The 12,500-nt window shown below is 56.7% G+C and overlaps 1 protein-coding gene across 1 annotated transcript in view; it reads left to right on the top strand.

Annotated features, from left to right (window-relative positions):
- Positions 1-5,576: 5,576 nt before the first annotated feature.
- Positions 5,577-12,500, top strand: part of ENH_00008580 (hypothetical protein, conserved) — a gene marked incomplete at both ends in the record, with an annotated part of 22,624 nt that continues 15,700 nt past the window's right edge. The window contains 11 exon segments of the mRNA XM_013578662.1: positions 5,577-5,775; positions 6,071-6,313; positions 6,533-7,595; positions 7,787-8,172; positions 9,217-9,630; positions 9,874-10,078; positions 10,312-10,345; positions 10,350-11,231; positions 11,441-11,504; positions 11,646-11,743; positions 11,950-12,021. Coding sequence (XP_013434116.1) covers positions 5,577-5,775; positions 6,071-6,313; positions 6,533-7,595; positions 7,787-8,172; positions 9,217-9,630; positions 9,874-10,078; positions 10,312-10,345; positions 10,350-11,231; positions 11,441-11,504; positions 11,646-11,743; positions 11,950-12,021 — 3,660 coding nt within the window.

The raw sequence follows: 12,500 nt of genomic DNA, 5'->3' as shown, positions 1-12,500 counted from the left end.
AGCTGGTGGGGATATCGGTGGACAGCGTGCACAGCCACAAAGCCTGGTGCGAGCTGCCAGCAGCAGCAGGAGGCCTCGGGGGCCTCCAGTTTCCCTTAGCTTCGGATTTCTTGAGAGAAGTTGCTGCTGCTTACGGGCTGCTAAGTGCTGCTGGCTTCGCGCTGCGGGGCTGCGCCCTTGTGGGGCCCCACAGGCTGCTGCGGCTGCTGGCAGCAGCAGACACGCAGCTCGGCCGCAGCCCCACAGAGACTCTTCGTGCTGCAGCAATGATTTCCCACTTGCATGCAGCAGCAAACCAAGACAAGGTCTGTCCGGCTTGCTGGCAGCAGGGGCAGCCGGCCATGGAGGCCACCAAGGAGGCCGTGGCCAGGCACCTGCAGCAAATGAGGGCTGCTGCTGCCAGCAGCAGCAGCAGCAGCAGCAGCAGCACTAGTTCGTGCTGCTGCTTTTTGAGTTGCGCAAAATCTGAAAACTCAAAACTGAAGAAAAGCAGCAGACAAATTGAATGAACTTATAGCTGCCCACAGCCCACGAGGCGACACAACCAAAACAATCTTCCTGCTGCTGCTCCTGCTGCTGCTGCTGCTGTTCGTGCGGCTGCTGCTGCTGCTCTTGCTGCTGCTGCTGCTGCTGGTGACTACCTCTTGCTGCGGCTATCTGCATTCTTCTGTAGAGGACAAGAACTGAGGGGCCCCCGGGGGCCCCCGGGGGCCTCACAGTGAAGCTGCTGGGATATTTGGGGGCCCCCAGGGGGCCCCCAGGGGCCCCCCAGGGGGCCCCCAGAGGCCTTCAAAGGCCCCTAGGTGAACCCAGGGGCCCCTGAGGTCCCCCAGGGGGCCCTAAAGGCCCTTAGGGGCTTCTAGGGGCCCCCAGGGACCTCCGGGGGGCCCCGGGGGGCCCCCGTGAGTCTGGGGCTCTGTGGGGCCCCACAGGGGCCCTCAGGAGGGTCTCAGGGGGCCCCAGCAGCAGAGCAGCAGCAGAGCAGCAGCAGAGCAGCAGCAGAGCAGCAGCAGAGCAGAGCAGCAGCAGAGCAGCAGCAGAGCAGCAGCAAAGGATCAAGTGTAGCTTAGGGTGTACGTACACTGGATCGCTTTGCAGGGAGCCCCAAAGAATGGAAAGTCTTTTATATTTGTATTTATTTATTTAGAATTATTAATATGTTTTTAGTCACAAGGATAAAGTCCCTTTTTTATTTTTATTTATTTAAAATTATTATTTTGCTGTTGTGGCCATTTAAGATATGAGGCTGTTTGCCTGAGGGGCCCCTTTGCTAGAGGAAAAGGCGCTGCAGCAACTGCAGCAGCAACTGCAGCAGCAACTGCAGCAGCAACTGCAGCAGCAACTGCAGCGTCAATTGCAGCAGCAACTGCAGCGTCAATTGCAGCAGCAACTGCAGCAGATGTAGCAGCAACAGCAGCAGCAGCAGCAACTGCAGCAGCAACTGCAGCAGCAACTGCAGCAGCAACTGCAGCAGGCCTTCTTCGAAAATGTGAATAAAGACATCCTAAGATGCACATTCAGAAGTGCAGAAGCAAATGCACCTTTTGTGAACATGTGGGGCTGCTGCAGCTTCGAAGAGAGAAATTTAAAAACGAATGCAGCAGCAAATCCAAAAGAAAATAAGTGTGCAGCAGCAGCTGCACACTTATTTTCAGCTGCAGCAGCAGCAGCAGCTGCAGCTGCAGCAGCAGCTGCAGCAGCAGCTGCAGCAGCAGCTGCAGCAGCAGCTGCAGCAGCAGCTGCAGCAGCGCATAGGTGAAAGAACCTAATGTGTGGGCAACTAATAATGAGCAAAAGAGAGAACTGGGAGAAATAAATTTAAACTAATCTAAAATAAATAAAATAAAATAAATAGAATTAATAAAGTAAACAAAAGAAATCCATCGAATCTATTTGCAAATGAGCTGCAGCTATCTTGCTGAAGCGTCTGGACTGCAGCAGCAGCAGCAGCAGCAGCAGCAGCAGAACAGCAGCGCGAAGTGCAGCAGCAAAGAAGCAAAAAGACTAAACAAAGCAAATAAAGGAACTAAACAAAAGAGGTTTTTAGAAAGGCACTCAACGAGAAGCAAGTTTACAAAGAGTTGCGGTCTGTCTGGGCTGCAGCGCTGCTGCAGCAGCAGCAGCAGCTGCTGCTGCTGCTGCTCTGTGCCTCTGTGGCTGCTGCTGCTGCTCTTTTGCCGCTGCATTTGTTGTCCCGCCTTCCTGGCGCCTCTTCGTCTAGACACGTTTTCGCAGCAGCAGCAGCAGCAGCAGCAGCAGCTGCTGCTGCTGCTGCTGGAGGTAACAAGCCAATACGGCTCAACCTCACAGTCTGCTTCTGCCGCAGCAGCAGCATCTGGAGCTGCTGCTGCGCGCTGCTGAAGCTCCTGCCCAGCCTGCTGCTGCCGCTGCTGCAGCAGCGGCAGCTGCAGCAGCAGCCCCCGCTGCAGCAGCAGCAGCAGCAGCTGCTGCTGCTGCAGCAGCGGCAGCTGCAGCAGCAGCCCCCGCTGCAGCAGCAGCAGCAGCAGCTGCTGCTGCTGCAGCGACCCAGACCAGAGACCCCAGAAGGCCGCTGCAGGAAAGACCAGTTCACCGACGCACCGGACGCTGCGCATCCCGCCGCTGCTGCTGCCGCCGCCGCTGCAGCAGCAGCAGCAGCAGCAGCAGCAGCAGCAGCAAACTAGGCCCCAGGCCCCACAAGAATGTTGTTGATGGGAATGAAAACCAACTTCACTACGTAGCCAATAAAGCCCATCAGCAAAAAGCCAACAGCGCAGGCCCAGGCGATCTTTTTGAATTCGCGGGCGTCAGGTTTTGTGCATCTGAAAAAAAAGAAAAATAAAAATAAAATGCAACAAAATGGAAATAAATGGAACTAAATAATCAACTTTTTGCAAATTAAAAACTTATTTAAGTGGTGAGTTTAATGAGGCTCCTTATTTGGTCAAAAAAGGACAAAAAAAGAGCAAAAATGACCCAAAGGAGTTCTTTTTTAATTTTAGTTTGTTTAAAAACAAATTAAAATTAAAAAAGAACTCCAAAAGAATTAAAAAAAAACTTCGAAGACGAAGAGGGGAAATAAAGAAATGAAATAAAGACGAAGAAGGAAATTAAAAAGAAATGAAAGAGACACAAAAAGAAACAGAAGGAAACAGCAGAAATAAAAAAGAACAAAAAGACCTAATAAGGAAATTAAGGAACAAAAAAGAAATAAAAAGAAACAAAAAAGAAACAAAAAAGGAAATGATAAAAAAGGAAATAAAAACAAAAAGAGAACACAAAAAGGCCAAAAAGAAAACAGATAATAAAACAACTAACTGGCAACTAATTAATTCAAGTAATTAATTAATTAAATTAATTAATTAATTAAATTAATTAATTAAATTAATTAATTTAAAAATTAATTTAAATGACTAATTAAATTAACTTAATTAAATAAATAAATTATTTATTTAAATTCCAAAACGCAAAACAGGCGAGCGAGGCGCGGGAAGCGCCGAGTCGCAAGTGGCCGAAAAGAGGTCAAAAAAAGGCGAAAAGAGGCCAAAAAAGCGCAGAAAAAGAAACAAAACGAAATAAAAAGAAATAAAAAGAAATAAAATGAAATAAATTGAAATAAATTGAATTAAATTGGACAAAAACGGGAGAAAAAGGAACAAAAAAGCCGCAAAATTGCAAAAAAAATGCGAAATACCTCCGCACGAGGCGCACAGAGTCCGCGCCGAAGTCCGCCAGCTCTGTCACCCAAAAGCCCAGCGGGTGCGAGCGGTCCAGCAGGAAGCTCGGGACTTTGTTTAATTGGACCATTTTCTGAAAAAAAGAATAAATTTGGACAAAAAAAGAATAAATTTGGAGAAAATAATGCAAAATTAAGACCAATAAACCACTGTTCAACACTTTCCACCCTTTTATTCGCAAACAGCGCCAAAAACCGCCCCAAAACACCCCAGACAGCCGCTGCAGCAGCTGCAGCAGCTGCAGCAGCAGCAGCAGCAGCAGCAGCAGCAACGCGCAGCAAACGCAGACGCCGCAGCAGCGCAGCAGCAAAAGGGGTAAACGGCAGCAGCACGAAAAGGCCAGAAGGCCACAAATGAGAAAATGAAGAAGCAAAAGGGCAGCAAAAGAGACACAAAAGAGCTCTTCTTTAGATGGATCTGCCAAGAATTGCACTCTAGAGCAGCAGCAGCAGCAGCAGCAGCAGGTGCAGCAGCAGCTAGGGGAAAAAGAACAGGCTGGAGAGCAGCTAAGGCGGCACCAGGGCCCACACCACATAAACGTGCTGCTAGTAATGATGCTGCAGCAGCAACTGCTGCTGCTGCTGCTGCTGCGGAGCCAGAGACACTACAAGAGAGCTGCAGCAAACCCTAGCAAAGAGGCAGCAGCAGGCAGCAGCAGCAGCAGACGGCCGCTGCTGCTGGGGCCACGGAGCCAGCGTGCTGCTGCTGCTGCTGCTGCTGCTGCTGCCTAGCACACTCCACTGCTGCTACTGCCGGGGACTGAGGGGCAATTCGGGGCTGTGTTGGTATGCAGAAGCAGCAAACAGCAGCAGCAGCAGCAGCAGCAGCAGCAGCGCGGGAGCGGCGGGGAGGCGAGCAGCAGGTGGGAGACGTGCAGCAGCACTGTTCTTCTACAGAGACAATGGCGCAACAGAAGCAAGGACAGCAGCAGCAGCAGCAGCAGCAACCCCCTTGGCTGCCGTTGCTGCTGCTGCTGCCGCCGCGTGGGAGGCAAAGGGCCGGCGCTTACATGGAGCGTGTCTGCTGCAGCAGCGCAGCAGCAAGAGCCGTCTCGCGAGGGAACGAAGCTATCTTGAGCAGCAGCAGAAAAGAGAAATTGCAATTAATTTAGTTTTGAAGAACAGAAGCAATGCTGCTGCTGCTGCCGCTGCTGCTGCTGCAGCGCGGATGAACAGCAGGGCTGCAGAGCAGCCGCCGCCGCAGCCGCAACAGCAGCAGCAGCAGCAGCAAATGCAGCAGCAGCTGAGCGGCCTGGCCGCATGGAGCCCCGGCAGCAGCTGAGAGCACTATAAATGCAAAATAAATTAAATAAATAATAAATTGAAGGAGACTTAGGACTAATGTATTCCGGGTTTGTTACAGCAACAGCAACAGCAGCAGCAGCAGCAGCAGCAGCAGCAGCAGCGCTGCTGCCGCCTCCTCGCTGGCTGCTCCCAGTTCCGTGGAAGACGCGAGAAGCAGCAGCAGCTACCTTAGGTGTCTCTTGAGCCGTTTGTTGCTGCGCCCTTCAGTCAAGCCATAATTGCCCTGCAGCAGCTGCAGCATCCGTCTTGGTGCTGCTGCTGCTGCGGTCGAGCCGCAGCAGCCTGGCAGCAGCAGCTGCTGCAGCAACAGCTGCACGGGATTTCGATCTCCAGCGGAGGCGGCTTACCTTCAGCAGCAGGCCGACCGGCCACCGAGCTCACCTGTTGCTGCTGCTGCTGCCGTCGCCGCTGCTGCTGCTGCTGCCGCTGCTCTAGCTGCGGCAGCGCCGCACACGCGCGCAACCCCTGGGACAGCTTCCCCCAGCGCTGCAGCAGCAGCAGCAGCAGCTGCAGCAGCAGCTACAGCAGCAGCAGCAGCAGTACTTGCAGCGGCGCCATGGCTTGCACAGGGAAGGGCAGGGGCCTAGGCGGCCCCCCCGTGCTGGCTAGCAGCAGCAGCCGCCGCAGCAGCAGCCGCCGCAGCAGCAGCAGCAGCAGCAGCAAGCTGGCAGGCGGCGTGGGCGAAGCCTTGCTGCAGGGGATTGTCTCTGACGATTTGTTTTTAAATCTTCTTTCCCACGGAGCTGCTGAGGAAGGTAAAGACTGGGCAAATACGTACTGTATCTCTGCTGCTGCTGCTGCTGCTGCTGCTGCTGCTGCTGCTGCTGCTGCTGTTGCTGTTGCTGCTGCTGCACCGTGTTCTGCGACTCCTGCGCACGTGTTTGTGCTGCTACTGCTGCGCTTCCCCGCGCTGCTGCTGCTGCACCAGCAGTTGAGCTCGCTGCTGCTGCTGCTGCTGCCTGCACTTGCAGTTGAGCTCGCTGCTGCTGCTGCTGCTGAATCTAGCAGCAAATGAATAGCTGCTGCTGCTGCTGCTGCTGCTGGATGCAGAAGAAGACTGCTCTCTGTCTCCCCCGCCCTCGCTGCACTCTTTTATGAGCGACGAGGCGGCGCTGCTGCAGCACGACCTAGACGTCCTCACTGCAGCGCAGCAGCAGCAGCAGCAGCAGCAGCAGCAGCAGCAAGGCTTCCTCGGGCCTGCTGCAGCAGACTGCGAAGAGGCCCTCGACGTCAGCCGCGTGCGGCGACTAGTGGAGGACTACTGCGTGCGGTTCAGCTGTCTGTACACCCCAGGTGCAGCAGCAGCAGCAGCAGCAGCAGCAGCACAGCAGCAGCAGCAAGGGCAGAGCAGCTGCAGCAGCACAGCACAGGCGCCACAGCACTAGCCGCAGCAGTAGCGCAGCAGCAGCAGCAGCAGCGCAGCAGCAGCAGCAGCGCAGCATCAGCAAAAGCCTTCTTGCCCGTTTACTTGTGCTGCTTGTTGCTGCTTGCTGCTGCTGCTTCTCTGTGTAGGCCTGGCGCTGATTGCTGCTGCAGTCAGCTGCCTCGCGGTGTTTAAAGGAGCAGCAGCAAAAAGGCGCTGCGAGCTGCTGCATGCTGCTGTGCTGCAGTTGGCGTCTCCTGCGCTGCTGCTGCTGCTGCGGACCAAGGCAGAAGACCTGCCCCACAGCAGCAGCAGCAGCAGCAACGGCGTCGAAGCAGCAGCTGCTTCTGCCTTCGAACAGCAGCAGCAGCAGCAGCAGCAGCAGCAAGACCCGCTCGAATACCCTCCGGTGTCTCGTGCTTTTGCTGCTGCGGTGTACAGGCAGCGCTTGCAGCAAGAACAGCAGCAACTGAAGGGACAGCAGCAGCAGCAGGAGGAGCAGCAGGAGCAGCAGGAGCAGCAGGAGCAGCAGGAGCAGCAGTTAGCAAACGGGCAGCAAGCAGCAGCTCCCGGTGCAGCAACAGCAGCAGCCTCGGCAGCAGCAGCAGCAGCAGCCCCGGGTGCGGTCCCAGCAGCAGCAGCAGCAGCAGCAACAGCAGCAGCTGGGTCCTCCCGGCGTACTTCTTGCAGCAGCAAAAGCGACGAACTAGAAGACGTGCTGCTGGATGATGACCCTCCCCCAGCAGCAGCAGCAGCAGCAGCAGCAGCAGCAGCACACCCCTTGGGCAGCAGCGGTGGTTCCTGCTTCTCGTCTGTAGTGGCTGCTTTGCGGTCAGATGAGCAGCAGCTGCAGCAGCTAGAGCAGCAGCGGCAGCAGCAGCGGGCTGAGATGGAGCTGCAACTTTGGAGTTTGCTGCAGTACCACTACCCAGCGTTGGCGGGGCAGCTGCAGCAGCAGCAGCAGCAGCAGCAGCAGCAGCGGCAGCAGGGTCTCTCGCTGCTGCCGCTGGCAGCACACTGGCTGGGCACGGGCTTCGCTGCGCGCTGCTTCATCACCAAGGCTCCCACAGAAACAGCAGCAGCAGCAGCAGCAGCAGCAGCAGCAGCAACTGCTGCTGCTGCTGCTGCTGAAGAAGAAGAAACTCTGGAAGAGAAGCTGCAGTGTCTCGACACCTTGTGGCGCCACCTCGCCCTCATCAAAGAACCCCACGCGTACGTACACCCCCCGCCAAACCCTAAACCCTAAACCCTAAACCCTAAACCCTAAACCCTAAGCCCTAAACGCTAAGGGCCTCGTCCGCGTCTCGTGGAAGACTCAGCAGCTAAGGGCAAGGCGCTTTGGACTTAGTGCTGCTGCTGCTGCTGCTGCTGCTGCTGCTGCTGCTGCTGCTGCTGCGGTGCAGGGGGCTCATGCTGGTGGTGGCTCTCATCATTGCTAACGGGCCTTCGCTGCGCTGCTGCTCTTCTGCTGCTGAGCTGCTGTCGTTTCTGCACTTTGGCGCAAAGCTTCGCTTCCCTGCTGCTGCTGCTGCTGCTGCTGCTGCTGCAGGCGCAGGCGCCACTGCAGCAGCAGCAGCAGCACAGCAGCCTGTGGCCGCTCCAGCGACTGCTGCTGACTCCGCTGCAGCCGAAAAGGCTGCTGCGGACGCAGCAGCAGCAGCAGCAAAGACGCCCCAGCGGGGAGCAGCAGCAGCAAGAGCCTGGTGGCAGCAGGCGGCGCTTTTAGGTGTACGTACACCTGACTGTCTTCTCAACTTCAGCCTGCAGTCTTCCAGAGGCCCCAGAGACAGTAAGAGCCTTTGCTGCCGCAGTTGCTGCTGCTGCTGCTGGCGCTGCTGCTGCACCCGCAGGCTATGCGTGCTGTGCTGCAGCGTCGTTTGCGCTGCTGCTGCTGTTGCTGCTGCTGCTGCTGCTGCCAACGCGTGCACTGCGACGCCCAAGCAGATTCGCCTCCAGCGTTTTCCTACCACAGCACTGCCTTTCGATGCCACTGCATCTCCCGTCGGTGCCGCTGCTCTTGCTGCTGCTGCTGCTGCTGCTGCTGCTGCTGCTGCTGCTGCTGCTGCTGCAGGCGCGCTGTCGCCGCTGATTGATGGGGCCTCGCTTTGCCGCTTTCTGGTGCTGCGCGCGACGCTGAAGGCGCAGCTGAAAGGTCTGAGGGAGCAGCTGGCCCGCGGAGGCTCTCCAGGGTCTGCAGCAGCGCAGCAGCAGCAGCAGCAGCAGCAGCAGCGGCAGCAGGAGGTGCTGCGGCAGCAGCAACGGGAGGAGTGCAGGGCGCAGCCCGAGGCCGGGCCCACCAACATTTCCCTTCACGGGAGTTTCGAGCAGATGCCGTATATGGCTGACAAGCTGCTTGGGAGGGAAGCAGCAGCAGACGCAGCAGCAGCAGCAGCAGCAGACGCAGCAGCAGCAGCAGGACTGACGGACTCCCCAGAAACGGCTACTACTGATGTAGCCCATGAAAGCTCCGGCAGCAGCAGCTGCAGCGGCGACAGCACCCCAGACATTCCCATGGCTCCCTCGCCTGCGCCGGAGGAGGCTGAGCCCGAGCAGCAGCAGCAGCAGACGCAGCAGACGCAGCAGCTGCAGCAGCAGCTGCAGCAGCAGAAACAGCCGCAGCAGCACGAGCAGCAGCAGCAGCAGCAGCAGCAAGGGCAACAGCAGCCACAGCAGCAGCGCAGCGTCTTGGACTGGCTGGTGCTGGTGCTAGCTTTGCAGCCTGGGCTGCCTCTGACGATTCCCGGTCTGCTGCTCGCCGAACCGCAGCCGCAGCAGCAGCAGCAGCAGCAGCAGCTGCTGCTGCTGGAAACCACTGCCGTGCTGCTGCTGGCAGAAACAGAATTTGTGCTGCTCGACTGCCGCACCTTCGAAGCTGTGCATGCAGCACAAAGCCGCCGCATCCGTGGGGCCATGCCAGTGAGCGGGGACATGCTGCTGTCCTACAGCAAGAAGCAGCAGCAGCAGCAGCAGCAGCAGCAGCAGCAGCAGCAGCAGCAGCGGCAGCAGGACGATAGAGAGGCGCGGGAGCTCGAGGGCCTTCTCCTTTGCTGCGAAATCGTCAGGGGGAAGGCCATCTGCTTGTTGGGCAGCGCAGCAGACCCCAGCAGCGGCTGCGGCTCGCCAGCAGCAGCAGCAGCAGCAGCAGCAGCAGCAGAAGGGTCAGAAGGTGACCCTGCTGCTGTGCTTTCTGGGCTGCTGCTGCAGCAGTTTTTCCCGCGCGTCAGCATTCTCAGCGAAGGCTGGGAGGGTAAGGCTTGCTGCGACGTCAGTGCTGCTGCACTCCAGCAGCAGCAACTTCTTTTGCTGCTGCTGCCACTGCTGCGTCAGCAGCAGGTGGCTGCAGCTGTTTCCCCTGCAGCGAGTGCCTGCCTTTTGCTGCCTGTGACTGAGGGGTCTATTCTCTTCTTTGCTGCTAAGAAAGCCCACGCTGTTGTTATTGCTGCTGCTGCTGCTGCTGCTGCTGCTGCTGCTGCTGCTGCTGCTGCTGCAGGCCTGTGCAGGGCGATGGAGGCGCAGCAGCTGTGTGAGCGCCTCCTCACAGAAGACAACGGCTTCTCGCCGGCAAAGGGCTCGGGCAGCTCAGCAGCAGCAGCAGCAGCAGCAGCGCTGCAGAACTGGAAAGACAGAGCCAGGGAGACAGCAGCAAAGCTTGTCGCCTCCTCGGCAGGCCACACGCAGCAGATCGGCAGCACACTGTAGGGCTGCCAACCTTTTTTTGCTGCTGCTGCTCGTGTTGCTGCTGCTGCTGTTGTTGCAGCTGCTGCTGCTGCTGTTTTTGCTGCTGATGCTGCTGCTGCTGCTGTGCCGCTGACACCCCGGCCGCACAGCTGCTGGGAAAGACTGCTTTTGTTTGGGCTTTAGAGCTGTCGCCACTTGCTGCTGCTGTTGTTGCTGTTGCTGCTGCTGCTGCTGCTGCTGCTGCTGCTCAGACACGCTGCCCTGCAGGCCACAAAGGGCGTGTCTAAAGATTTCGGCAGCAGCCTCCGTGGGGTGCTGCACACTGCAGCAGGTGCAGCAGCAACAGCAGCAGCTGCTGCAGCAGGATCGCCCTCCGGGAAAGTTTCGGAGCCCGCTTTAGGCCCTGACGGCCAGCCAACCGAGCAGCAGCAGCAGCAGGATCCAAAGCAATTGCAGCAGGAGCAGCAGCAGCAGCAGCAGCAGCAGCAAGGCTTCAGGCGAACCAGCTCTGTGGCCAGCACCATGACTGCAGCATCAAGTCTTCTTTCCTCTTTGCTTAGTCGAGGAGCTTCTGGAGGTCCTGAGGCTCTCAAGGTGCCAGCAGAAGCAGCAGCAGGTGCAGCAGCAGAAGCAGCAGCAGCAGCAGATGCAGCGGCAGATGCAGCAGCAGGAGCAGCGGGGCCTTCTGGCAGGCAAGCGTGCAGGGCATGGGATAGCCCCAGCGCCAGCAGCAGCACAGCAGCAGGAACTGACCAATCCTCACCAGCAGCAGCAGCAGCAGCAGCTGCTGCTGCTGCTGCTGCTGCTGCTGATGGATCCTCCCCGGGGGTGTCGCGCGGCGAGGCGCTGCAGACGCTGCTGTCACAAAAGCTGCAGCAAGCCCGGCGGTCTTCTTCGCTGAAGTTGGCATCAATAAGTTGTTCTTTGAAAGGACTTTCTTTAAAACAAAACCTGTCGAAGCAGCAGCAGCAGCAGCAGCAGCAGCAGGACGGCGGCGCGCTGGGGGCGCAGCAGCAAAGCGACACAGCACTCTCGTCGGACCAAGAAACTGCAGCAGCAGCAGCAGCAGACACGCCAGCTGTGCAGCAGCAGCACCAAAACCACCACGATGAGGCTTTTGAGGGCCCCAGAACCGCTGTAGATATTTGCGGATTCCCTCACCGGCAGCAGGTGTGTCTTTGCTGCTGCTGCTGCTGCTGCTGCTGCTGCTGCTGCTGCTGCTGCTGCTGCTAGTCCCATCCCGTTGGGTGCTGCGGCTTCGTTTGCGCTCACCATTCGCAAGTTTTCTGCAGCGCACTTTCAGGCAGCTGTGTGTTGCTGCTGCTGTTGCTGCTGCTGTTGCTGCTGCTGTGCCGCTGCTGCTGCTGCGGCTGCTGCAGGGAGGATTGGCTTCTTCAGTTTTCGCGATTGGCGACAGCGACCAAGAGGATTCACCTCGAAGTTGTGGGGACTAGTTTTGCTGCCGCGTTTCTGCTGTTGCTGTTGCTGTAGCGGTTGCTCCTGCTGCTGCTGCTGCTGCTGCTGCTGCTGCTGCTGCTGGAGGGGCAGCTTGCCTGCGTGCCGTGTGCTGCGGTGTACGTACAGCGGAAGGCCTGGCGCTGCCCCTAGTAGAAAGAGTGGCCCCAGATGCTGCAGGGGGAGATATGCTGAAGCTGCTGCAGCGGTATCAGTCGTTTATCGAGGTGAAGCAACCCCAAACCCTAAACCCTAAACCCTAAACCCTAAACCCTAAGCCCTAGAGTGCGGCTGCGGGTCAGCTGCTGCCCCCAAAGCCGCAGCGTCTCAGACAGCGAGAGAACGAGCCTGGCGCCGCCCCAGCAGGGCAGGGCTTAGGGCTTAGGGTTTAGGGTTTAGGGTTTAGGGTTTAGGGTTTAGGGTTTGGGTTCAGGAAGTGCAAAGCCTTGAAAAGGGCTCAGTGTGCGACTTGATGGAAATTCAGCGGAACATAGGCGACGTGCAAGTGAGTTTTCTTTTTCTTTTTAAATATTTTTAAATCCTTTTAATTCTTTTTATTTTATTCAATTAATTAAATTAAATTGATCATTTAATTGTCCATTTTGAAAGACAAGTTGAAACATGCAGCTGCTCACTTTTCTACTTTCCGCAGCATGTCTGCTGCTGCTGCTGCTGCCTTCTTCTTTTGCTTCTTTGATTTTATTTATTTACTTTTGCTGCATTTTTTAAAGTCTAGTTTATATTTTTAATTGTCTAATTGATTTTAAAAGTTTAAACATTTAAAGTTGCTGCTGCTGCTGCTGCTGGGGTTTCTGGTAGCTGCCGCTGCTTGTTCTTCCTTTTCTGGGGGCGCTGGTTGCTGCTGCTCGTCTTTTTGCTGCTGCTGCTGCGGCGGCGGCTGTGCCTTGTGGCTGCTGCTGCTGCTACTGGGACGCTTGATATCTGCTGCTGCTGCTGCTTATTCTTTCCTTTGCTTCACTTGCT

The sequence above is a fragment of the Eimeria necatrix genome, genomic scaffold (genome assembly GCF_000499385.1).
Source record: "Eimeria necatrix Houghton genomic scaffold, Enh_scaff124, whole genome shotgun sequence".
NCBI lineage: Eukaryota > Apicomplexa > Conoidasida > Eucoccidiorida > Eimeriidae > Eimeria > Eimeria necatrix.
This window is presented reverse-complemented; position numbering and strand designations above follow the sequence as displayed.